Here is a 25957-nt window from a genome sequence, read left to right as displayed (position 1 = left end):
ACTCTAACAAATGGCTCATTCTTCAAATCTGAAAAATCATTTTTTCATACATCATACAGCGCATATTTTTTACACGATGACAATTATGTCACAAAATTTTGAATATTTTACATTTCATTTCATTTTTCTATAAATTTAATCTTACGCACATAAAAATAACAAGAAAACCTTCTAAAATGCCATCAAATGTGCCAAACTCCACCTCCTCTTTGTTGAATATTTTTTTAACCTTAACATTTCTTTTCAGTTCGTCGAGTGCCAAATTCTTAAAAAAATTATTTGCAATAAATGACTTTAAGAGTTACCAACTTGAACATAAAATTTGCTGACAACAATTTGAATTATTCAATAAATTTTTGGCATGTTATAATGCGAACAAATAATTGACAAATATTATAATTACGTCAGCTGCAAATGAAAATTTCAAGTTTAAATTTCAAGTTTAAATTTCAATTTAAATGCTAAAAAAACATTTTATATATAATCACTTGTTTGATGGTGTGGCTAGGCTGCTTTTTTAAAACTTCCTCCTGTTTCATTGTTTCCAAATCATGTACCGCTTGCTATGTTTCAAATGACCAGATAATTTATATCAACACTATTTAAAGTACGAAATTTTCAAAAGGTTTCAAAAGTAGTCAATAAACTGCGTGAAAAACATTGTTTTAAGTATAAAGTATAAGACTGTGAACCTTGAAATTGTTGACAAATTTCAAGATGATGCTGAAGAAAGAAATTGGAGTTGATGTTTTGGCATTTTCTCCAAAGTATGTTGCTACTGACTTGAAACTGCTCTGAAAACAACGAGGTTAAATCATCCAACCACATAAATATGTGACGTGACAACCATATCAACTTGATACCACGAATCTAAGTTGGGGTAGCTCGTTAAACTACGATGTGTTAAATATAATTTGCGGCATATTCATTAGAGATATGACTAAAAATTTTTTTTGGCAATTTTTGGTTTCCCATGCTACTATGAGTGGAGAAATACATTTTAAAACTGGAAATACCATTTGAAAGTGTTGAATCTTAAAAAAGTTCACCCCCATAAGCTGAAAACCGTTTTCTCCCATCTATCTATTGTTAGATACAGTACAGTTTAAGATATCACAGCTTCAGTTTATTGCAGGTGTGATTTTGCTAAATGTGTGCATGCTTATTACATAATCTTTCATATTATATATTACATTTGTTATCATCACCTGACTTTTGATATTTTATAAACTTATTTTGATAACCTAAACTCATAAGATTTGTTTATTTGTAGATAATTAAATTTACACTCAAATTATAATTCGACAGGACTATTGTCAAGATGTCTAAAAATAGTCTTCCTTCAGATTTGAATAAGAAACTATGGGAATCAAATTTGGTGAGATTTGGAACAGCCAAGAATTCAAAAAAGTATGCAAAGATTGTTGACAGTCTTGATCAAATGAACAAAATGCCAACAGAACAGCATATCCTGGACAGTTTTAAGTGCTTGGCTGCAAATGTGAAAAGTAGACAGGAGAGAGTTGTGATAGTGGTCAAAGAAGTAAAAATCTTATGGAAAAAACTGAATCTTCCAATTCAAAAAGGCAAATCTACAGTGGAAAGAAAAACTGAGAATGTACTAAACAAGTATGAAAAAAACAGCAGAAAACCAGGAACGCAAGACTTTACCAACTTGTTCAACGTAACTGATGAAAATGGAGAATAGTTGTGTAGGAAGATAAAGCCCTCTATAATCTTCAGATGTCAACAAATGGTAGAGCTGGCTACTGCACCACAATTGAAGATACACAAGGAGTTCATCCTAGAAAACTAAAGTTGATTAAGCAAAAAATCAGTCAAGATACTAAGGATGATTTAAACAGTGAAGATGAAGAACAGCAAAGTCAGTCAAGATACTAAGGATGATTTAAGCAGTAAAGATGAAGAACATTTTAACACTGATTAAAAAAACAAGATTCTGACAGTAGTTCTCAAGATTCAGATGCTCTGAAGAAAGAAGAAAAAATTGTTTGGAGAGATGATATGGCTTTCCTTCATCACTTGATCACTTGTTACAGACAGTTTAAGAAAACAGGATGCTTCCCAAAAATAAATTTCAGAACTTTGCCAAATATAAGCAATGCAGGATAGAATAGCCGAGCAATCTATGCTTTGTTAGTTTATATTTTACTTCCAGAATTTCGACAGTCAGTCATCATGTGACTTTATTACTGGCACGTGGAGTGACATCTGGTTTTCTGGTCAGGTTTATAATCAGGATAACTACAAAAATTTGGCAGCCGTTTGCAAAGATCACTCAAAGGCAATAAATACTTTAAGGACTTTTTGGTCGGTTGAGCCGACTCCAATCCCAACTCAAAGCTCAAACATTTGTGCTGAACGTGCAATAAAAGTTCTGCAGGATTTACTTCCATTGTGCAAAAGCATTGAAAAAATTAACATTAAATTTCTTTTGACAAATGAACACTAAAACCTGTATGTTTGTATTTCTGATTAAAAAAAATCATTTTGTACAATGTATAATTGTATATATATAAAAATTTGATTAAGGGGGTGACATTTTTTTAAAGTTGACACTTGCCATTGGATTTTTCTTGATCTTTGCATTAAAACTCCACAAAAAAATAACATGGGGATAGGGTCTTTAAAAATTGTCATATCCCTAATATTCATTTGCTAGTGCTGATTTTCACTTGATAAATTACCCCCATTAGTAGAAAGTTAGTAGAAAAGTAGTAGAAAACTGCAAATGTCTCTCGTCCCAAATAACCATAACACAGGGCCGGATTAACATATTCAGGGGCCCTAAGCACTTAACAATTATGGTGCCCGAACAACTAACCAAATCCAAGTATTATATACAATATTGTATACACATACACATAACACATACTATAATCTATGCATCACATTTATTAAAACATCATGTAATTATTAGAAGATAGAAGAAAGCGGCTAGAGCTTTAACCCTTAATCATAAGTTAAATTAAATAAGTAACTCTATGTCTACACTACATAGACCGTGGTCTGTGGGCAGTGTTAGTTAATTAATATGACTCTTTTATTTTAAATGAACATCACGCTAGTTCATGCAACAATTTAGTAATTGCAAAGAATTGTAGTGGCTCGTCGCGGTGCCCCTTTTTATGCGGTGCCCTAAGCACGTGCTTAGTGTGCTTATTGCTTAATCCGGTACTGCCATAACACGAAAATGTGGTGTTATAACGCGTTCGATGAAATGCATTACATACAATAATTTTTTTATGACATCTTTATGATTAAAAATCTAGATGGCCCAAAAACGTTGTCTCACTACCACTACAAAGCAGCAGACAGAATATATGCATTCTAAAAACAGCCGAGCTAAAAAAACAAAATGGCAAAAAAGTCATTTATTAAGTATAAGGGAATTTTATTTATCGCCCCTTAAAATTTTTTTAAATCGTTTAAAAACATCCATATAAATAAATATAAAATAATTGAGCTAACAATCGATTTTTCGTAATCCTGATTCAGTTTGGCGTATTTGATTTTTGAATCTTTGAGGGAATGTTCCAGCATGGATTTAATTTTTGTATCAGTTCGGCATTGAATTTCACTTTCTAAAGATTTTATGCCCCTCTCAATTTCTATCAGGTCGTTGGCAATGTTCTCCGTGGAAGCTGTTAAAAAATGAAATAATTTTTTTAACTTCTGTCTGGCTGAACACTCAATATCCGATTGAATATTTCAAACTAATATAATATTTTAAACTAGTTTTTTTTTACCGACATCGTTATAAGCATACCGCTCTGCTTTTCTCTCAGTTATCTAGTTACATCAACTATTGTAGTTGAAATTTCTGTAAATTTAAATTATGCTATACCCATTTTCGACTTCTACTTCTGGAATCAAAAATAAACTAATCCGACTCCAGCTTCTCAGTTTTGGTTATGTTATGAGAGTGAAGAAAATAAGGATAAATGAATGAAGAAACTACTAACAAGTCGCCGCTTTTTCAATGAAATCAAATTCCTTGTAGAATGTGAGAAGGTCTTGAAACTTTTTTTGGCACAACTGAACTATGTAGTGTAACAAAGTCAGCTTCTTGTTGTTAGACTTCGTTTCGTATAACTGAAAGCAAGCAAAAATGTACCGGCGTGTATTGAAACATTCCATAAGTTCTATTGCAGCTTAACATACCAAATCGAGACTTTGAAGCTTGATGCCGAAAGCCCCACCCTTGTTGTGGCTGTTCATATAATTTCCTATCGCCAGAATTATCTTTTAAAATTTAATTTTCAAAATATTAAAAGTGTTAATTAGAGTTTTACGGTAACAAAAACTTCGAAAATTCCGTTCAGACTAAAATCTAACTTGAATGAGTTTTTTGAACTTTTTTGAAGAGCGGACTGAAGACGAAGCTGTTCCAATGGCTTGTATTTTCTTCAAAAAATTGTATTAATCCAACTGTACCATATAATGTTTAAAAAAATTGCGTTAAACAAACTAACAGGCAGCAATAATTGATAGGAATCCGGAAAGGTGTTGAGGAACAAGAGGATGTTCAACTTCTGCTGCAGTCTTTCAATAGTTGTCATCTAGAGTTTTAAAAGCATTTTTAACACATTTTATTTCAGATTTGTCATTTTTGGTGCATAAAATTGTTAGACAAAGAATCATGTAAATTACAGCCATTTGTGTTGATAGCAGTTGGACAATTTTTACGAACAGTTTAACAAATCGATTCGATTGATAATGAAATAAATTCACACAAATTTTAGTTAAACACGTCTTTGGAACTTTAAATTATTTCGTTTATAAAAAATATCGTTTGGTTTACGTTTAAAATATTTAGAGACAACAATTATTATTTACCTGATAAAACTAAAAGTTTTAAAATGACAGGTTAAACTTAATTTACAAATCATAATTCACACACACACATCGGATGGTAATAATAACCAACCAATCATAATTCACACACCTCTGATAATAATAACCAACCAATCATAATTTACAGATATCTGATAATAATAACCAACCAATCATAATTCGCAGATATATGATAATAGCCAACCAATCATAACTCACAGACATCATGTACTGATCATCTTCGGACAGTGATTGGATTGTTTGACCAGATGCTAAGTGAGTTTTATAAATTTGAATTTCTTGAGGTGTTGGCACTGAACGAAAAAGGAGATCCAGATGGTCATACGTTAACTTCTTCACATCAAAACTGTTTAAGTGTTTGCAAAAGGGTTAAGTTAAGACGCACAAGTTAGTCAAACAATAACAATTTTATAATACGGAAGTAATAAAGAAATTTTTCGTTATGTTATAATAACGTATGTCCATTCAAACAACCATCTGTTGCTGCATGAAATATTGAATATCTATCTATAATAAATAACTGAAAACACTTATTTTCAAATAAATTTTCCTAATTAAAAAATAAATTTTTAATTTTGTTAATTTTTAATTTAGCTAATTGCTATGAAATTTGGCAACTCGACGTAAAAACACTTTGAAAGCAAACTTGAAAAAGATAATCAAAAAATTAATTCAATTAATAAAACTTGAATAAATGAATAACTGAAGAAGCTAAAGGAAATAACTTGTTCACAGCATCAATGATGTCTTTCACTGCCATATTTATCTTCCTTCTTGCAATAGCTGCAATAAACACAATCAACTGAATACGTAGGTAACAAGTAGATTTAATTGAAAATGGTGCAGAACGATAATTCAGTGAAACGTAAGCTCAAGTAAAAGTCAAAAAATTTCGATATTGATCATTTCAAAGGTCCAAAAGAATCTAACTCGGAAAACTGGTGAACGGAGGTCCAAGAAGACTTTATGAAGAGTTAAAATTAACAACGACAAAAATTAAATCTATTTTACAAAATTAAAGCTGAACAAATGAATGTTAACCCAACTAAACTTACCAACGTTTCTTTGTCGGTTTGGCTCCAAAAGTGTAACAAGGTTGTTACTGTTAACATTACCACACTCAAACTTGTTACTCATTCGTCTGTTCCTAATGGTTTTGTTTATTTCAAGTGATGGGGTGCTGCCATTGGGGACAGATGGCCTGCTCAGCAGTTTGAAGTGCTTCTCAAAATCTTCTAAATCTATTAACTAAATAAAATGTGGTGCAGAATCAGTTTTTGACGTTATTAAATATATGAAAATAATGTTGCTTTCATCATGATAAAGTTGGACAATGGATGGTCTTGTTCCTACTCTTACGCACAAAACATGTCAGAAGTAAGTTACTTCATTGCTGGCATGTACAAGCTATAATTCAATGTTACACCAATCCATCCATTTATTTTTATAGCGCCATTTCCGTGGCATTCGACAACGCTCCTTGCAAACAAATCGGTTTTAAAACACGCTTTGAACTATGTGAGTGATGAAGAAGTATTTAGAGAGGAAGGTAGAGTCCCAAAAAAGTTAACTTAAATTTGTAAACCTTGTAGATGCTCTCCTCCTTTATGTCCACAAATATGGTGTCCTTCACCTGAGACTCGTTCAATGTTGACCAGTTGATGGCGGGCAGACGACTTCGAGATTTCGTGTTCATTTGTTTCACGGTTTGAAATGCTGGAGCGTTGCTACCGTCTGAGAAATTGAAAGCACGTGCTGTTCGTTTAAATGCACTAAAAACAACTAACATGCATCAACTTATTTTGAAGAAATTAAAAAATACAAAATGTCCAGCTTACTGGCAATAGTGGAGTTTGTCGATGATTTGTTGGGGGTGTAGATGTTCGACATGCCGGCGATTGGAGGAGGGGGTGGAGGAGGAGGCGGGGGAGGTGGAGGAGGTGGGGTGAAAGATGGTGGTGGTGGTATGGTTGATGCTTCCGGTTCACAGGATGAAGGCTGCATAGACTGGGCCAATGGCGGTGGAGGAATGTTTGTGGTTGTAGTTGATGAAGCTGTAGTTGGTGAAGTTGAGGTCAATGAAGATATAGTTGATGAAGTTGACGAAGCTGGTGGACAGGAATTTGTGGTGGTGGATAGAGAAGGGGGTGATGGATTATTTAAAGACACTTTCTGATTCTGAAGTGAGGACAGCTGAGTCTAATGAAACATTTTTGTTTCAAACAAAATGAATTGTGTAATTCAGTGAAAAAATAAAAAATAATCAACTGAGTTGTAAAAATAAATAAAAAAATGACTAAAATTATTTGCATTCATCCCGTGCTGATTAAAATCTGAAATAAAACAATGAATAAATATAAAGATATCGTAAGTCCTAAATTATTACGGACACTTAAATTTGCACTCAAGAAAGCTTAATCCTTCAACTTGTGACGGAGCATGTTTGGAAAGATACAAATTTTGTTTATACTAACAGAAAACAGAATGAATAGACAAAAATATCACATAAGCAACATAGTTCATTATATTCATTTTTCATACAGTGAAAAAAAGTTAGCAAGATGTTACGTGAAATTCACCTCGTTGAATTAAATCATAACTTTAAAAATTTTGAATATATTAAAATGAAAAAATACCTCAAGCGATTCTTTAACTTTCGTCAACTTCGACAATTGATCTTCCAGCAGAACTGATTAAGTAACATTGACGTAACAAATCACTTTGTTAGAAACCGTTTAAATTTTACACATAGGTAACACACCCATTAGAAGCCAAACAAGTTGAAAAACCTGCCAACCTATTTTCTCCAAAGATGAATTTTCAACATCTTCCAGTTTTTTTGAAAGCTGTAAAATATTTTTGAATGAAATATTTTGACAAAATTTCAAACAGTTACACAAAAAAGATTGACAAGTCATAATTGTAATAGCTAACCTCCGCAATTTGTTTTTCATGAAAATCACTCGAGGAAAGTTGCGTGACGTCATGCAGCATGCTCCCAACATCCAAGTTATTTGACAAGTAGGCCTCCACTTCCGATGTCAACTTTTCATTCTCCATGGCTTTCAACTTCTACAAAATGGTCAATGAAATAGTTTTTGCTGTAATAATGAGTCAATCTACCAAATAGAATGAAACGTTTTAAGATGAAAGTTCATATCCAACAATAAAAAGTATGGTAATGAATGACTACGAAAATCTTTGCAAAAGTAACAACACAGAATAAAATGAACTCGGCATATTTGTAATATCATTGCATTTGTTGATTAATATGAAACTCAGCTTAGGTTTAAAATCTGCTCAATGAATAATTCAGCTTAAGAAGAATATTATTTTGTTGAAGCAAATTTTATTATGAGATTGATGAAATAAAACTAAATAAACAGTTTGTCAACAAAAATTGAGGTTTCGCAAATACAGTACAATATTTCCACAAATTTGAATTATAATTATAATAATTTTATTCGTTTACAAAAAACACACGAACCAAGAGGTGGTTATCAAACTCGATGGAATGCAGTTCATACTGCAGGTAGACTCTGAAGTTGATGTCTTGCGTTGAATGAACGAGCAAGTTGATACATCTTACGCACGCCACCTGGTTCATTGTTGTTTGCGTTGTCTTGTCACTGATGATGTTGTTGTCATCGTTGTTTTTAGTCATTTAATCACAATATCCACCAATGCGCCATTTACGCGGCGATAAAATAAGATGCACCTCAATAAACTTGAGAGAAATCTCAATTCTAAAACTTGTGAAAGATTGGGAAGTAATTCTTAAAAAAAGTTGGACAAAATCCGGAAAAAGTAAAGAAGACTTAGTAAAAGAGCTCTTGACTGAGATTATGAAGTAACGAAAATGAAAGAAAGATCATAATCTCGTACGTGCCAATGCGAGTGTTTCTGTTGTCATCATTAACATAGTTAGTGTTGTTAAAACTGTAAGCGTTGTTTTTATGTTGTTGTTGTTAGTCTTTTTGTAAAAACCGTTGATGTTACTCATTAATGCTACTTGATGTTTTTCATTCTATGTTCTTCTAAGAGAGTGTTTGTTGTGCTTTGCGTCGCCGTATGTAAATGAGTGTTGATTATGCAAAATATTTCTAGACTGAATGGATGAATGAGTGAGTAATAAAAAAAATGAAAGAATGAATGAATAACTTCGTTTTAAAATTTTAAACACAACAAGCTTTCAATCCAATTCACAAAACAAACTTACAACAAAATCGATGTCAAAGTCATTCTGATTGCTGAAATAGTGCATGAGGTATTGAAATCTATATTTTTCATGGCAGACCTACATCAACAAATATTAAAATAAATACATAATGTTGAATGTTCGGATGAAACAACAACTCAAAGATCATCCAGTCACCAATTTGAAGTTTTCGAAAGAACTCAAAACTTTGTCAAGACCTCCTTTAACCAGGCACAATGCAGCAATTAGATTTAACACGAGGGTTCTAGTCCTGTTAACAAAATTATAATCAAAGTCATTATTAATGAAATGCCTGAACAAATGCAAAATAAAACTAAAAGCCAGTCAAGTTAGCATTTAATACGAATTGTCATCAGCGTTCTGATAACTAACCTGGAGTTGTCATAGATGAGTGAGAGCACGAGAGAGTTTATGGCTTTTTCATGATTAAACAACAAACGGAAACCATCCTAGGAATAAAAATACGTTAGATACATGTTTAAAAATACAAAAAAATAATGAAGTTAGCGTAAGATCAATAAAGTCACAAACATGTTCACCTTATGATTCATGATAGCTTTCAAACATTTGATGCATAAGTGTATATCACTGCTTACGACTTTTGTTAGGGATTTGTTTTTGTCATAAGTTGTTTGTTTGGCAAATATGGATTGTCTGTTCATCTGCATTGTAGCAATACTGCCACTGCTGTTGGAACTGACGTCATCATTGCTGTTGCTTCCCAAGTTGTTGTTGGTTGACAGGGCAGAATTATAGAGAGGCTGAGTATCAGGGTCAGCCAACATGACACCCAACACCCAGTTCAGGTAATCAATCAAAATGTTCAGTCCGTTGTTGATTCCATTCAAAAACTCTTCCACCCATCTATGCAAAAATTATTGAGTTGATTTGTAAATAAAATAATTGTTCAAACTTATTTTCTTATCTAACAATAAATTATAATACTTGAAACATTTTATCAGTTCTTTAGTGGTTCATAAAATAATTATTAATCCTTAAAAAAATTACTTTTGAATAGCAATTAATTATCAACCCTTTAAAGAGAATTTCTTGCTGAGTAATACTTTTGTACTCTATGTTCTCGTGATGGCTGTTCTCTCACAAGAACATAAACTCAATTTAAAACTAATCTAAACACTCAAGCAATATATTTATAAGTGACAAACAATCCATGCAACCGATCACTCATCATATTATGGCTGCAATAAAAAATTTCAGATTATTCAGCAATTGTTACATAGTTTGTTGAAGCAAGAATTATCAGCTTTATTAAGACTTTTCAACAGTCAACAGATCAACCACATGTATATGATCACATATCAATTGTAGTTTAGCTCCAATGGTAATAAGTTGAAAAGTTAACAAAGAACTAACTCAATAGAGTTGGTCCTGAGAGATATTTCTAAATCATTCAACGTTTGCCTGCAGGATTGTTGAGCTTTAACTGTCTGGTAAAAAGTTTAGATGTTAATAAATAATCCCAACAAATGTAAAGAAAATAGCACAAATGGAAACAAAATTTTTTAAGGAAACATATATGAAGAATTAAAAAAAGTATTAAATATATTTTTTGTTGCAATAATAAACTAATTTTAATTCTAACTAATTAGAAAGGCGTAAAATTTACTAATTACTTACAATACTTAATTTAATTGGTTTGCTATAATAAATAATTAAATATAATTGATTAAAATGGTTTACTTTAAGAATTTGTCAAACCTTATTCTTAGTATTAGATGTCTCTGTCATATAATTTTTCAATGAGTTGATATAAAACTGTGGAGGATTTTTGGCTTTTAGGAAATCCTTATAAAAGACATTTAAAAATTTTCATTGATAAACTGAAACATGGAAAGAATAACAAATTTTTATACGCACAGTTCCACAAACAAGCTGCCACTTTTTCTCATCACTGTAATCATCAAGTATGTGTCTCTTCTCATCATTTAAATCAGCTGATATCTGTGTGTATGTTGAATGTCTACATTTCTATCGATTCATCTATCAAAAAAGTACTTGTAAGTAAACAAACATCAATTAATTATAATTATTATTAGAACCTTTATAATTGATTGTAATAATAATAATTTAACAACGGTACAAACATACCATAATTTGGCTGAACCTTCTATCCAGTTCATCCTTGTTTGGAATAGGACTAATAAGAGTCATCATGTTCTGAAAGAGTTTGGCATTTATTGTTCCATTATTATTTATTTCTAAGGCATCACCAGCCACCAAAGTTATCTCACGCGTTTTACGTTTATCCTTTGATTTGGAAATCGGCATGATGATTAATTAACTCGAAACTTTAGTTAGAAAACTTACAAAAATTATTACATTTAAACTTTAAATTTTAAAGTTAAGAATAAGAAGAAACTACATTAACACCTTCAGCCATTTTTAAAGAGTTAGTAACTCCTTTACTGCTATACTATATATATATATATTCAATATTGAATGTTAGTCATTCATTACGTCGTTTCGAAGTTGTCTGTTACGCTTGGCGGACTAGGCATTTATGAATATTTAGCACTTATTGTTTGCATTGTAACTCATGAAATAAAAACATGCTAAACATGATGAGCATTCTATTTTGAAATTATTTTAAGCTTATTCTAAACTTTATTGATAGTATAATTCAAGAAATATAATTATATATGTTAAATATAATCACTTTGCTTCTTGTTTAATACTAATTTTCTTAGCAAAGCACTGATCAATTTAATTTTAATAATTGTAAGAATATTACAAACATCACGTCCGCATACCAATGAATAAATGCTTAACATTGCACTTCAATGTTTACTTCGAACTGAAGTTTAAAGCAACAAATGCAGAAGGCCCGCCAAAAATAAATAGGTAAAAAGGCGCACCATTTCGTAACAATTAAGAACTTATCACGTTGGTTACCAACTGTTATAGTCTAGAGGTATAAAACGTTAAAACTAAGACGTAAATCGTTTGAACGTTTAATTTATTCATGAAAATAAAATATCGATATTTCTGTAGAACACAACCGTACGTTTAAATGTATGGTACAACTACCTATGCCTAGTATTCTACTACTACTAGTATTGATCGATGTTGAAGTAATGCATCGCGCACACATCGTTGAGTGTGACTGTTAAGTTATATAAGTTAAGTTGCAATTTCTGTTAATTAAGAATTAAATAGTGATCTTTTAACGGAAAGCGATTGAAAATAACTTTGCAAACTTAACACAATTGGAAATAAATGCCTAGCGATATTTGACATGAGCGCGCGCGCACACACACACACACACCACACACAAACCACCAAATGTTAAAGCATTAACAATGAGATGCTGATTGAAGAGAAAAGAATTAATCATTGGGCGACACAATGGTGTAATAGTAAAGTCGATTGCAAAGGTCCTCGCCTATCACATGCAATGTATTTGATACGTTGTTTCACGTGTGTTTACATGCAATGTGTTTTTGGTTGATGCCTCTGAAAAATTTAGAAGAGAAAATTGTAATAAAGTATTGTAATAAATTAAAATTGAATGGACCACCGATAACCCAATTCAAACTCATATCATTTTGTCTCCCAACAACGTTGTCTAGATTCGCCGCTGTTGCTGTCGTTCTTCTTTAAACAAGCAACATACAGATTAAATCTTAAATACGTTTTTTACTTCTAAAATTTCTAATGATCTAATTTATCAACTTTTCTCTAGCAGATTCACAACTAGGATTTTCCAGCACTGCATTAATTGTCCAAGTTTTGAATGCATAAACAAAAATATTAACGTTTTTTTGTTGTTAACACGCAATCCATTACTCCTCCCCTCCTTATATTAATCAAAAGTAAGAACTATTAACGATGCAGAGGCACGCGTGACAACTTCATTGAAAAAATATTGCGAACACTTTTCTCTTCAACAACATTATAAATTTATGTTTAATTAATTATTTATAGGAAATCGGTTAATGAAACAATATTTTAAAAATATGCCAAACTATAAGCAAAATTTGTGACAAATGAGTAGATTACTTTAAACTAACTAGAAAAAAGTTGTACTTGCACATATTTAGAGAATAGCTATCAAAATCAAGCATCATGTATGTGGCTCCTTATTTACTTACTAATTTGGTTAATAAATTATTTCTCTATTATATAAGTTTTTTACACAATTAATATTTTGTTTTTATTACATATTTATTGCATGTTGTAAAGAAATCTGAGTCTGTCAAAGTAAGATATTTTTTTTAAAGTAATAAAATAAAAATGTTGTTATTGATTAGATCAAAAGCAGAAGTCTTCCCACACGGTAAAAAACATTTATCACACCAGTCAATAAGCAATAACGTCAACAATTTAAATACGACATATGTAAAAACTAGATCAGTTCTTTTGTACTTTTCATACAAAATATCCAAACAGGCAGCAGAAACATGTTGGCGTAGCATCTAATTCATGCGTTCTTTAAGCATCAACTTCTTTTTGTTCAGTGAAACACCTAGCATGATGTAACGCAACAACTAAATTAACGCCTTTTTGTTGAAGAGCTCGTACAAAACCTTGATTGGCTGTTAAAGTTAGAGCTTTTATATTATCTCCAGTGCCAAAAATGCAAATTGACCTTTCATTTACACGAGAACTATGAAATGATGAAAATTTTTCTGATGGCTGATCTGGTATAATCTGCAGAAAATCTAGTAAAACTTTTGCTCTGTTTTTTTCGTTATTTCCTCCAACAACGTCTACAATTTCTTTAAATATTTTAACTGCACTTTCACATGCACAAATTTTTCTTCCAATCAACTTGTGAAAAATTAAAGGCAATTGTGGATTTAATTTTTCATCATTGGCTTGAAGAGTTAAATAGTTTTGTTGAAATTTGACATGGCATCCACCGTGACATAAGTTACTACACAGGGCAATCATTGTTGTGATGTCAAGATTAGCTTTGCCAGGATATTTTTCAGAAGAATCATATACTAAATTGCTAACATAAGTCTTGCATATGCAATCAACAGAGCACAATGAATGAAATAACTTTGCATTGTCAACATCAACAGCTTGCATGGTCTCAGTTTGATCTGTTTCTAATGGCATTTGTGACTCAGTGATTGAGAAATTGCAGTCAGCAACAAATTTACCGCTTTGATCATTAGTATCATCACCACTATAATCATCACTATTTTTGTCACTATTACTATCATCATCATCACTACTACTAGAAATTTCTCCATGAGATGTTTCATTACTACCAATTGAAGAATGAAATTGAAACAAGCATGAACATAGTTTAGATGCAAGTATATTATTTGGTAAAAATTCATCACTCATGAGAATATTAATATTCATTTTTAATAACAAATTCTTCAACTTTTGTGGCACTTCATAGAAAAAAATAAAATACACTTTGGGTATATTAAAATTGAATGTATTCAAGTTAGCCAAATTCAAGTATTCTTGGGCCTGCTTCGTTAGGGGTTTGGTTCCATATTGGCATTGACCTTGTAATGTTGTTAATAAATTTATTTAAAAAAGATTTGTAAAAATTTAAAAACTTTAAAACTAAAAATGTAAAAAAAAATGAAATGTATAAATAAAATCATTAAATACCATCTGAAAGAATTTTTAAAGTTTTAGAACTTTTTGTAATAACTTTAGCCCATGAAGAGCCACCATTGAAGATAACATCAACTGTGATTCCATGCTTTAACCCACTAAAATGTTTCAAAACAGCAGAAACATTTTTCAAAAATAGCGCACAGAATAAAAGACCTAAATATTAATAAATGTTATAAGAAATAAGATTGAATATTGTATAAGTTTTGCTTTCATTTAATTTTAATATTAATTTAATTTAATTTGTTTGAAATTGAATTGTTGATTTTATAAATATTGATGCATACCTTGAATAAAAACCAAGTTGGTTGATTTAAGTTCTTGCAAACTGTAATGATTTTTCTTATTATGTTTCGTTATAATTTCGTTATTTATGAAAAAGTAAATAAAATTTTCATACTAAGACTTAAAAAATTAAATTAAGATACCTTTTCAAGAAATTTCTTTTCAGCAGCACATGATTTCATAAGTTTCGACATGCCATCAATGTTTAAATTGGAGGAACACATCTCAAAAGTTTGATTGCAGCTGGAGATTAAGGATGAATGCAACTCGTCTTCCATGTTTGTAATTGCAAATTTTAAAAAATGAACTGCGAAAATCGAAGAATCTCAATTACAAAGCGATAGACACAAAACCTGCATTATCATAAAAACAAACGCTTTCGCAATCGGCTCCTACATTTGGTTCGATAATTCAAAAATGAAATTAGGTTCCACATTGGAACCTAATTCTAGTCCAAACAAAACAACGTATCTAAATTATAAACTTGCATTCAAATATTAATTTTGGGTTATTTTATAATTATTATACACTTTATTATATATATTTATATATAGTATATTTTATTTTTTTAAAAATGTAACTCAATTCTTACCTCAAAATTGCATGGCTGTTTTTGCAGGATCTCGTTTAAATTCTTTCCCTGCAAGTCAAATTTAAAACTATGATCTAACTTCGAAACGTTTAATGGCGATCAGAGAAGTTGAAATGTTGCCGACGATGATTTTGGTGGATTTTGTCATTACTTCCATACAAGATCGACTCCAAAATAATTTTTACGATCGTTCAGTTTTAAATTAAAATGGATTTGAAAAAAAATTTCAAACTTTTAAACCCAAGTTAGACATGATGATGGTGATGATGCTGATGTGATTGTGATGTGATGTGATGTGATGTGATGTGATGTGATGGATCTTCTTTTCATAATAAATTATAAGTTTATAATATGATCTACAAAATTTATTAGGTTTATTAAATTAATTAATTTGTTTTTTAAATGTTACTAATGAATCTAACTAATTATAATATGATAGTTAATTTACTTTTCTATTAACTAATTTGTTTTATATTATATTATATTATTATTAATTATTTATTTTAAAGTTTTTATTTTAAAAGGCAGTTTGAAGAAAACAGATGGTAAAGTTTTCAAAAGGACATCTCACAAAACTACCAGCAAAATTTCATTATCTCCTCGAACCACGTATGTATCTAATTTTTATGACGTAAGAAAAAAGCATTAAAACTTTTTGATTTGTTTGTTTTTTAGGTTTACCACCTTTTATCTTTTTATAGTATATATAGATTTCTAAAAAACTGAATATAAAATAGTTTGTGCCACTTAAATTTATTATAAATAATTCATTCTTATAAATATCCACAACTAAAGATTACTTTTTAATTCATAAGTATATAATTATTTAATTTTAATGGAGTAAAAATATTGTGATCCTGATTAAAAACCAAAAATTTAAGACAAAAAGTTATTAATGTTACTTCAACTTTAAAATATTGAAAAAAAATTATATGTTATTAATGTTTTTGTATATAAACTCAGCCTTATCATTCACATAGGTTTTTCATGGTTTTTCTTAAAAGATTTTTATAATTGCCTTGAAATTTAAACAAAATCTTGAAAACTTAACTGATACACAATTTACCACAATCTGTTGTTTTTTATTAATTTATGTTTATAGATTAGTTATATATGTCCTGGTTATGACAATGTCCTGGTTATGACATTAAACTGACCCTCACTGCCTTGTGAGTGATGTTGGATCATCAAAGGCTAGGCCCACTGCTTATAACTGTGGTTGCGTAAGGAAGGGCGTCCTGCGTAAAAATTAGCCAAATAAATTACTTATTATGGAATGGCGTCGAGGGGTTTTTCGGTTTCATCATAGGTAGCCAAACGGCAACCCCCGATCTCGGGGAAAATGTCGTCTAAACGTGTGTTGTTGTTGTTGTTATAGATTAGTTATATAACTTTCATAAAATGATGCAGACACAAGAAGCGTTCCTCGTTGGAAAGTACTGCTTTAATAACTGTTTCTGACAACAATGAAAGAAAGTCTTCAAAAAACATCAGTGTCAAATCTGCCTGTTTATATGAACGACCCAGGTACTTTGTTTATTTGACTTGCCATTTGTCACTCTTTTCATTCACTTTTTTATAATTTCAATAAATCAATAAATTTAATTAATATTTTAATAAATTAATTTAGGTTCAGTCAATCAAAGATAAAAAAAATTAGCAGAGATAATGATGGCAGTCCAAGTGTTAGAGTAAAAAATTGCTTTATTTTCTGCTTGTTGTAAAAGTTATTTAAAGTGAATTTGCATTTCAAACTTGCCAGCTCAAGAAGAAGTTTCCAGAATCACTCGGGGAGGCTGTATATGAAGGATCTCTCAAATCTAAAAACACATTTGTTGATGGAAAGGTATATTTCAAGTCAAATTATTGAAAGTTCAATTTATTTTTACATCATCTTGGTTGAAATGATTTGTTTTCATGGGTACAATTATAATGGTTTGTCACGATTTTAAAAATTTGTAAGAAAATATCAGGAAAGCACTTGCAAACCAGTGTTCTTTTTTGAAGAACTATTTTACTGTTTTACAAAATAATTTTCATCTTCTCCAAATAATGGGAATAATTTTTGGTTATATGAACATCTAAACCAGCAATAATGAATGAATTATATGAATAGTACTCATTGGATCGAGCGTGGAAACCAACATATGTTGTCTTGAGAGGACATTGCTTGTGCTTACATCCGGATAAAAATTCACAGGTTAACATTGTTAATTTCCCCACAGTAGTTTCTCCATTGATAGCTATTTTAACATAGCTTGATTCACATTTTTCAATATTTATTAAAATATTTGCAGAATTTGGTCGTGTATGACCACCCTGTTTCCATTGGCTCAGCTCTGGTGGACATTGCATATGACTATGTAAAGAGATCGAACGTTTTTCGAGTTATGACTCTTGGGTTTTCTGAATTTTTGTTTGAAGCACCTTCCTCCGCTGACATGCTTGGCTGGATCCAAGCTCTTCAGAAGCAGGGTCTATCACACAATCAGGTTGAAGAGTTTTTGGGTATTATGATAAATGATTTGCATTTCGTTTCCATTGCCATTTAACATGCTCGTATGATATTCATATCCTTTAAAGGAATATTTGAGGAAGAAAATACTCAGTCACACGTCTTCGAAAAAGCATAAAACTAAACATGTGAAGCAAGACCCAGCAAGAACGTTGGTCCAGAAAAATACTTCACCAACATCTACAAACATCACCAAACAAGATCTCTTGCAACCATCTAAACTTATTGAAAGGTTTCGATCAAAATCACCAGAGGGTCGCCAGTTGAAACAGCAGGTCTCACCCCCATCCATTCACATTGGTAAGTGTTGATAATGATGATAATGGTTTGGTATTTTGTTGTTTTTTTTCGAAAGAGAGCCGCTGAATTTTGTTTTTTTTTTTTGAAAATTCTGTTAAGTCAAATTTAAATAATTTTAATTTATTTTTATTTTTTTTTTCTGTTTCTTAATTATTCAACAATTGTACAGAAATGCCATCAGATGTAAAATCAAAGTCCTGGAGAGAAAAGATGGCAGAGAGGTTTAGAAGGGCGAACAGTCACCCTGGCACTACTGGATTCCCCATATCATTTTCATCATCCAATCAACAGACATCACTGCTATCACCACCCCTACTACACCACCATTCTTCCTTCAACAGTTATAACACTGATGTCTATCAGAGCAATGTCGACGGCGATGATGAAGAGGATGATGACGACGACGCGGCAGCTCGTAAAAAGTATAAAGGCTCCTTGGGCATTCCTCTGAAATATTGTGTACACTCTTCTAAAAATAAGGCAATCATTTTTTATTATAATTTTTTATTCTTAGCTCCTGAGTCATTTAAAAAAATTTTTAGCAACAGAATGACGCACAATTATTATTATTTGTTGAAGTTAATTGAAGTTACGTTAACAGCATATTCCCTTGATTGTGGAAGTTTGCATTGAAGTCATCGAGTCACAAGGTCTTGAAAAGAAAGGTGTGCCTCTTCAATTTAAAACTGAAATCTTCGTAATTCTACGTTGTTACTAATTGTTTAATTTCTATCCAAACTATTTGCTATGTGTTTTGTTAATATATCCATTATAAAGGGATCTTTTTCATTTTTATGGATTTGTTATTTGTTAACGTTCTACCTCGGGAAACCGGGTCTCTGGACGCAAAACGAAGATCGATTGATTGTTTTGCTAGGAATGTTCTTTAATTATGATGGAAGTTTTAGTAAAAGAATTTGTACTTTATTTTATATTTTTATATTCTGTTTTGGTTGCATTGTGTGTTTTTATTTCCATCACTTTGTATTGCCAGGAACTTCGTTAGCTCCACATTTTATATTGGCTTGTATTTTCATTTCAAATAGGTATTTATAGAGTTCCTGGAAACAATGCTGCTATATCCATACTTCAAGCTGAAGTTGACAGGGTGCTCTAATTGTTTTTTTCAATTTATTATGTTGGATAAGTAATTTGCAAAGTTTGTCTGCTAGTTGCGATGATTACTCAGGAACATTTATTGAACATTGGCTAGGACCCTGAAACACTGAGCAGATCTCACGAGAAATGGAATGACATCAATGCAGTCGTCAGTCTCCTCAAGCTCTTCTTCAGAAAGTTACCCGAGCCACTCGTCACCACGAGTCTGTTTGTTTGTTTGTTTATTTCAGACATTTCTCATTAAATCTTTATCAAATTATTCTTTGCCAAATAAAATGAAATTTTTTATGTTCTTAATACATATGCTAATTATTATTTTATCTAATTATTCCAAATAAAGGTTTGTACCAATCATTTATTGACGCGAACCACACGGAAAACAAAACTAAAAGACTTCTGAAATTAAAGGTTCATAGTATCATAAACCACGAAATCTCATATTTCATTCTGCTTCTCTTAACTCACTTTTCGTTTTCAATATTTTTTTTAAAAATCATTATTATAAAGTCATAAAAAATTTTATTGAAAGTATTAAAATATTCAATCCATTGTTGATTCCATACGATATTTCTCTTCCAGAGACTAGTCCATCTGCTTCCACATCACAATTTTGAAACATTTTATTGCCTAGCCACGCATTTAAACAAGGTCTCCACATATGAAAAGTCAAACATGGTTTGTTAAGTTATACGAATTAATTTATTTTTCAATAAATATTTATATCAGGCCGATGAATAACACTTTGGTTTTTTTCATTGCTTGTTCAATTGCTTGCTTTTTCAAACAGAAAAATTTGTTATTTTATCTCTAATATAATATTACCACAATTAAGTTTATTTTTTAATGAGATTAACTTGGGAATAGTTTAATTTGATTTTATAATATTTACGTTGCGAAATATTTGGTTTTTTTTTATTTGTCCTCATACAAACTTTTAAATTGTAGATTTTTATGATTTTAACATTCGTTATAGATGGATGCCCACAATTTGGCAATAATATTTGGACCAACGTTGCTCCAGCCAACTAAGAACGAGAGCATGGTGAATATGGTGAAAGACATGAATGATCAGTGCCAGGTTTTGGAAAGCATCATCATGCATGTAAAAAAATTTTTTCTTGTAACTTCACTCACATACGTTGAACCACTAAATTGAATGTGAAAGTGATTATGATTATGTGATATTGATAATTATATTTGTCTTGGTATTGCTGAATAGAAAAATGATGACATTTCATCATTCACGAAAACAATTTCTGATTTTTATTTTAAATTGTTTTCAAAGGTTACTGACGTTAGTTGCTAAGAAGCTCCACCCTTTTTCTAACCTTCTCATGTTCATTTTTTTTTTCAAAAGATGTCGGATGAATTTTTTCACTTAAACAACAGCACAAATGGTTTTTTGGATCGTGGGATGAGGACGTGCAGGTGCCGGGCGAGGACACTTCCAACACCGTCCCAATCACTTCCATGGAGGATCAGCTTATTGAGAAGGCACAACAACACTGCAGCAGTTAGTCATTTACAGTTCACGTGTGTAATTATTTTCATCATTTTGAATACTAATTTTTTTATGATTTATTAATTAATTCAGTTTTTTTTTATTGTAAATTTTATTTATATTAAAATTTTCTAATAGTCTTGACATAGTACATGTTGCGTGCTACAATTTCCACTTATTAATAATTCAGGACTAGGCACTCCTGACTATATATTTTATGTTGTTTTCTTTTAGATTTTGAAAATTCTTCATCATTGGGGGGCATTAAGAAATCTTCAAAGTCTTCAAATGTTACAAACAATAATGGCAGTCAGTTCACTGCAACGCTATCTTCATCAGCAGCTGGAACGATTCAGCATTCACTCATAAGCAAAGTAAGGAAAGAAAACAACGACAACAAGGGACTGGCGGTTTACAGCGTGGAATCTGTTTATTGTGATTTCGACAAATCTTTCTCAAGTGACAGCTCTAAGGCAACTTTAAGATCGAGACATTACAGTGCAAAGAGTCATTTGAAGGAAGAACCTTTGAAGTCTGGATTGAAGTTGAAATGCGGCCCGACAGATAAAAGAGGCTCCACATCCCTGAGGGTTGAACACAATTCCAGAAGAAAGTCAAGAGACGAGAGTGCTACCACGTTAGACAAAACTTCTTCTACTTTTGATAACCACATCGATGACGGATCAACTGTTATATTTAACAAAGAGTCTACTGATAAAACTAGAGTTCAAAAATCACAATTTCTTGAAACAAGTAAGAGATCATCTATTGGCGGTAAAGTTTCGTTGGTGTCCAACAAATACAATATAAAAGTGAAAACTTCAGACAGAAGACCTTCTACAACCATCAAATCACTTGATTCATTGAAAAAACCAACCTTGATTGCTAAACAATTTAACCAAGACTACAAAAAATTATATGAAGGGTATTCTGGCGAAGTTGAATCTAAATACAATTTAAATCCTAGCAGCATGGGAAGTTTTGAAAAGTTGAAAAGTGTTTCTTCTTCAAAAAATACCTCTGGCAGAAAAGTTGAAAATTTTCCTTTGAAACACGGACACAAAAGATATGCTGGAGATGGAAACTGTGAAAGAAATATATGCTCCAGTGGTTTCCTGCAACCACCCCGCTTAAACTTTAAGTCCAGATATTCCCAGAAGTCTTGTCGAAAATCAAAACTAGAATGTAATAGTTCATCAAAACTGATTTCAAAATCTTTCTCAAGCAACAGTGATGATGTTAGAGAAAGAAGCGAAAATGAAAAGTTAAAAAGTGGAGTATCCAAAGAATATTCTGTTGATGCTAATTATGATTTCAAAAATAAAGATGATGCAAAAGATATGGATGATGTTTTTATCAAAGTAAAAGATCAAAACGCAAATGATTTGCTAGAAGATAGAGGACTTGATAACAGAGGTTTTGACGAAAGATCAATGAAAAAGCCATCGTTGATATTTCTGTCACCTTTTCACGCGAAACAGCAAAAAAAGAGATCGACCTCAATAGATTGCATAGTTAATGAAATCAAGTATTTCAAGATCACTCAGACACCAACGTCGTCGTCATCACCATTAAACAACAGACATACAAAACACTTAACTAGTGGCCACTATGATGACCATTATGATGGTGAGGTCTCAAAACAGGATAAAAAATTTACAAGAGCTTCATTGAAGATTCACTCATCGCTTCATTCACTCTTGAACTCTCCACAAAGGTTGAAGACATTTTTTCATCGTGACCTGAAAGCCCTTATGTCACCAACACATTCTCCAATGAACAGACGATATCTTTCCTTTCACAAAACCAAATGCGCTTCTGATAGCCATAGTAAACCTTACTATTTGGCTAATGAATCAACTGGAAAACAGATGAGTAAATCTGAATATAAAAAATTATATAGAACTTTATCAGCCGACGACAGCTGCCAGAAAGAAATGTCCACGAGTTGTCTGAAGGAACACGCCAGGAATCTTGCGTATGAATCTTCTGTGTGACCATACAAGCTTTTAAAGCTTTCAACATCATTCATTTATATTATTTTTAAATGACATTTCCGTTGAATAAATATTAATAATTGTAGAGTATACATATGTAGAAACATATTGTTTTAGATTAGTGATTGTGAGTTAAGATATGCGGTTGGCGATGTAACTGATTCGTATTACGTTGAACAGAGGAGGAAAAAAGTTACATATGTTTTATATGTGGTCAGATATATGCAGGAGAAACACAGATGATGAATGAGTATACTTAGGTTTTACATATTAACTGTGGTAACAGCCTTAGGACCCAGTGAAACCAACTCAGCAGCGTTTGGTGACACTGCACACGGAAGACTCATTAGATCCTGAATGGTGCTGCTACAAGGATATCCTGTTCATCATTTGATGCACTTGGTCCGATCCGACCATATTGGAATGAGGATTGGCTGGAGGAACCTGCTAGTGATGATCTACGTTCTCTGGGGCACCTGTTTTGGCAGTAATTTATTTGCAAACGACGTTCTTCATTATCATTCCCACCTTGATTATATTTTTATATTCAACCCCATGTGTGTTAATATAAATATGTATATATTTTTCGGAAGTTATTTTTTTGCCATAAATATTTTAATGATCCTCATATTTTATTTGAAAATTTGTTGTTGAATGATGTTTATACCCTGGATCACTATTCAAACATCTTCTTTCATTGAATAAAGCAGATAATCTCAGTCTATGGACGGCTTTTATTTATTTAAATTTGTCATTATTTCGATTCATTACTTTTTTTATCCTTGTTTTTAACTTAAATGGTATAACTTGTTGATATATGTTTGAGTGGAAACCGTTGGCAAACTGATATTTGTTATTTCAAATAAATTGTAATTACGGCACTTTGCCAACGTATGATTGTTTTGTTGGATCTATCAAATCAGTACTTGTTGTTCGTTCACGCTTCAGTCTTGGTGTTGTGCGATATATATATATATATATATATATATATATATATATATATATATATATATATAATAAAAAAATTGTTATTTTCATCAGTATTTAAAAGTGAATTTTCGCTTTGTGTTATCAATATATTTGAGATAAAATCGTGATCTTGAATATTTCATGCTAGTGAAACATGAAGTATAATTTTATTTCTCAATATATATGTTAACTATTACGTCCTACCTCGGGGAAACTGGACGCTAAACGAAGATTGATTGATATGTTTACTATCGTGAAAAAGGTTTCACATAAATATATTTATATATGTGTGTATATATATCGTCATGTTTAGCTTTTATTTTTGTTGTGGCTCCTACTGTTTCATCGAAATATTTTGTAATCTTGAACTTTTTGTTGCAGCTTGGAATGTGCAGCATACATTTCGTATTATTAAGCATGTTTGAAAATTTTTTGTGAATATGTACTGCGTTTGTGTGTGTCTGCTTTTGTTGCATCTCAGTTGGCAAATAAATCTTCGTGTATTTTAAAACGCGATTCAATTGTTTCCCATTTCTTACTCTGTTATTATTTAAATTAATTTTAGTTTCTGTTGCTTTAAACATTTGCTCTGATGTTTTTTAAATGTTCTATTGTGTTCCGCTACCATATTCTAAGTTAGTTCATCGATAGCCTAATGATAAATATACAGTATTATAAATCCCATAGATTATACGAGAGTATTACATTGTTGATATTATTATGTGTCAGTTACACACATAGCTGTTTTGTTAAGAATAAATTTATACTCGTTCATTAAATGTTTTATAACTATACTGAATGTGTAACAATCTTATTCTTAGTTCTCGAGTGTGTGTATTTGAATGTATCTGCGCGTGTGTATCATTCAAGAATGTGTGATTGTATGAGTGGAAAGGTTAATTATTTCAAATGTGTATGTCTGATCATTCCTTCAATGTTCGTCTTGATTGTTTAGTTTTTTGGTCGTGTATAAATTGTTTTTAAGATATACTACAGATTTATTATATATTGGTTTATATATATATCATATAATTTTTTTATAATTTCTTTTATTCGTTCGAAAAAATTTTATTAATTTTTATTCATGCCAAATGATTATTATTCTTGTTTCAGCAATTTCACCAAATCTATATCTTCCATGACTCCAGTCACCTAGATCGCCTACATCCATTAAATGACGAATTCGAGTCATACGATAGACCTTTAAGGTTGCACAAGCATCATATGAACCAGTTTAGCGCCAAATAACTCTGCTTATTTAAATTTGTAATTTCCCCAAAATTGCATTACAAAATCTCGACCGCATATAAGCCGCATTAGTTTCACAGCTCCTTCCCTAAAAAGAACTTTGTTTCTACTGTCTTTTGCGCCAATCTAGTACCAGTAGTGCTGCATAACATTTGGTTTTATTTTCATATTTGCTATCAATTCTTATATGTACATATACATAAATATTTGTATTTATTTATTTACCTTACATTTATTTGTTTATATATTCGTGCATTTATTTACCAGATTGCACGTTATGAATTATAAAACTTTTTGTGACATTATTTTTTGATACTCATCTATTTTATATTGTTTTTGTAATTTCATTGAGTTATCTCATGCTAACTTTGCACTTTCTGTTGCTTTCAGTTCATTTGTTGCTGGCAATGTCGTTTACTTGGACTTAATTTAATAATAATTAAATTCATTAGGTGTGTGTGATATTTTTATTGAAATAGTGCAGCGGGTCTCGTACATGCATGTGTTTGCTTTGTGCATTCGTTCCTTCCTCTGTTTATAAAAATTCGTCTTTATTTTGATTCGAAACTTTCAGCGGTGCAACAAGGAATTTTGGCTAGTTAATCTACTGTGGAGATATTAAAAAAATAGTTCGTGAGCTCGTGTAATGATACGATGCTTGATCTTAATGAGGCGAACAACAAATAACAATACAATTGGGGTTTTTGGTGACAAAAGCCTTCAAGTTATG

The 25957-nt window shown here is 31.3% G+C and overlaps 4 protein-coding genes across 4 annotated transcripts; 2 read left to right on the top strand and 2 right to left on the bottom strand.

Moving 5' to 3' along the window:
• Positions 1-717: 717 nt before the first annotated feature.
• On the top strand, positions 718-2133 carry HELRODRAFT_159245 (hypothetical protein; the record flags this gene model as incomplete). The annotated part of the gene is made up of 4 exons (XM_009011140.1): positions 718-767; positions 1309-1684; positions 1744-1885; positions 1958-2133. 4 exons carry the CDS (start codon positions 718-720, stop codon positions 2131-2133), a joined length of 744 nt encoding a protein of 247 aa, XP_009009388.1.
• Positions 2134-3009: 876 nt separating this feature from the next.
• HELRODRAFT_159244 (hypothetical protein) lies at positions 3010-11386 on the bottom strand (the record flags this gene model as incomplete). Its single annotated transcript, XM_009011139.1, has 23 exons — positions 3010-3030; positions 3493-3665; positions 3987-4116; positions 4186-4266; positions 4360-4428; positions 4497-4583; positions 5077-5224; positions 5604-5680; positions 5938-6126; positions 6464-6612; positions 6717-7077; positions 7515-7567; positions 7676-7724; positions 7813-7950; positions 8366-8476; positions 9098-9175; positions 9254-9347; positions 9470-9546; positions 9637-9961; positions 10472-10545; positions 10817-10903; positions 10976-11059; positions 11207-11386. 23 exons carry the CDS (start codon positions 11384-11386, stop codon positions 3010-3012), a joined length of 2835 nt encoding a protein of 944 aa, XP_009009387.1.
• A 2163-nt stretch (positions 11387-13549) lies between these two features.
• HELRODRAFT_159243 (hypothetical protein) lies at positions 13550-15264 on the bottom strand (the record flags this gene model as incomplete). Its single annotated transcript, XM_009011138.1, has 4 exons — positions 13550-14586; positions 14696-14857; positions 14989-15043; positions 15130-15264. 4 exons carry the CDS (start codon positions 15262-15264, stop codon positions 13550-13552), a joined length of 1389 nt encoding a protein of 462 aa, XP_009009386.1.
• A 400-nt stretch (positions 15265-15664) lies between these two features.
• On the top strand, positions 15665-23092 carry HELRODRAFT_187947 (hypothetical protein). The gene is made up of 17 exons (XM_009011137.1): positions 15665-15822; positions 16103-16187; positions 16989-17105; positions 17209-17269; positions 17341-17424; positions 17695-17778; positions 17876-18070; positions 18162-18393; positions 18563-18852; positions 18995-19058; positions 19440-19501; positions 19607-19715; positions 19853-19920; positions 20092-20187; positions 20486-20590; positions 20902-21025; positions 21248-23092. Exons 1-17 carry the CDS (start codon positions 15786-15788, stop codon positions 23008-23010), a joined length of 3576 nt encoding a protein of 1191 aa, XP_009009385.1. The 5' UTR covers positions 15665-15785; the 3' UTR covers positions 23011-23092.
• The last annotated feature ends 2865 nt before the right edge of the window (positions 23093-25957 follow it).

This window comes from Helobdella robusta (assembly GCF_000326865.2).
Source record: "Helobdella robusta unplaced genomic scaffold HELROscaffold_1, whole genome shotgun sequence".
NCBI classification, from domain to species: domain Eukaryota; kingdom Metazoa; phylum Annelida; class Clitellata; order Rhynchobdellida; family Glossiphoniidae; genus Helobdella; species Helobdella robusta.
This window is presented reverse-complemented; position numbering and strand designations above follow the sequence as displayed.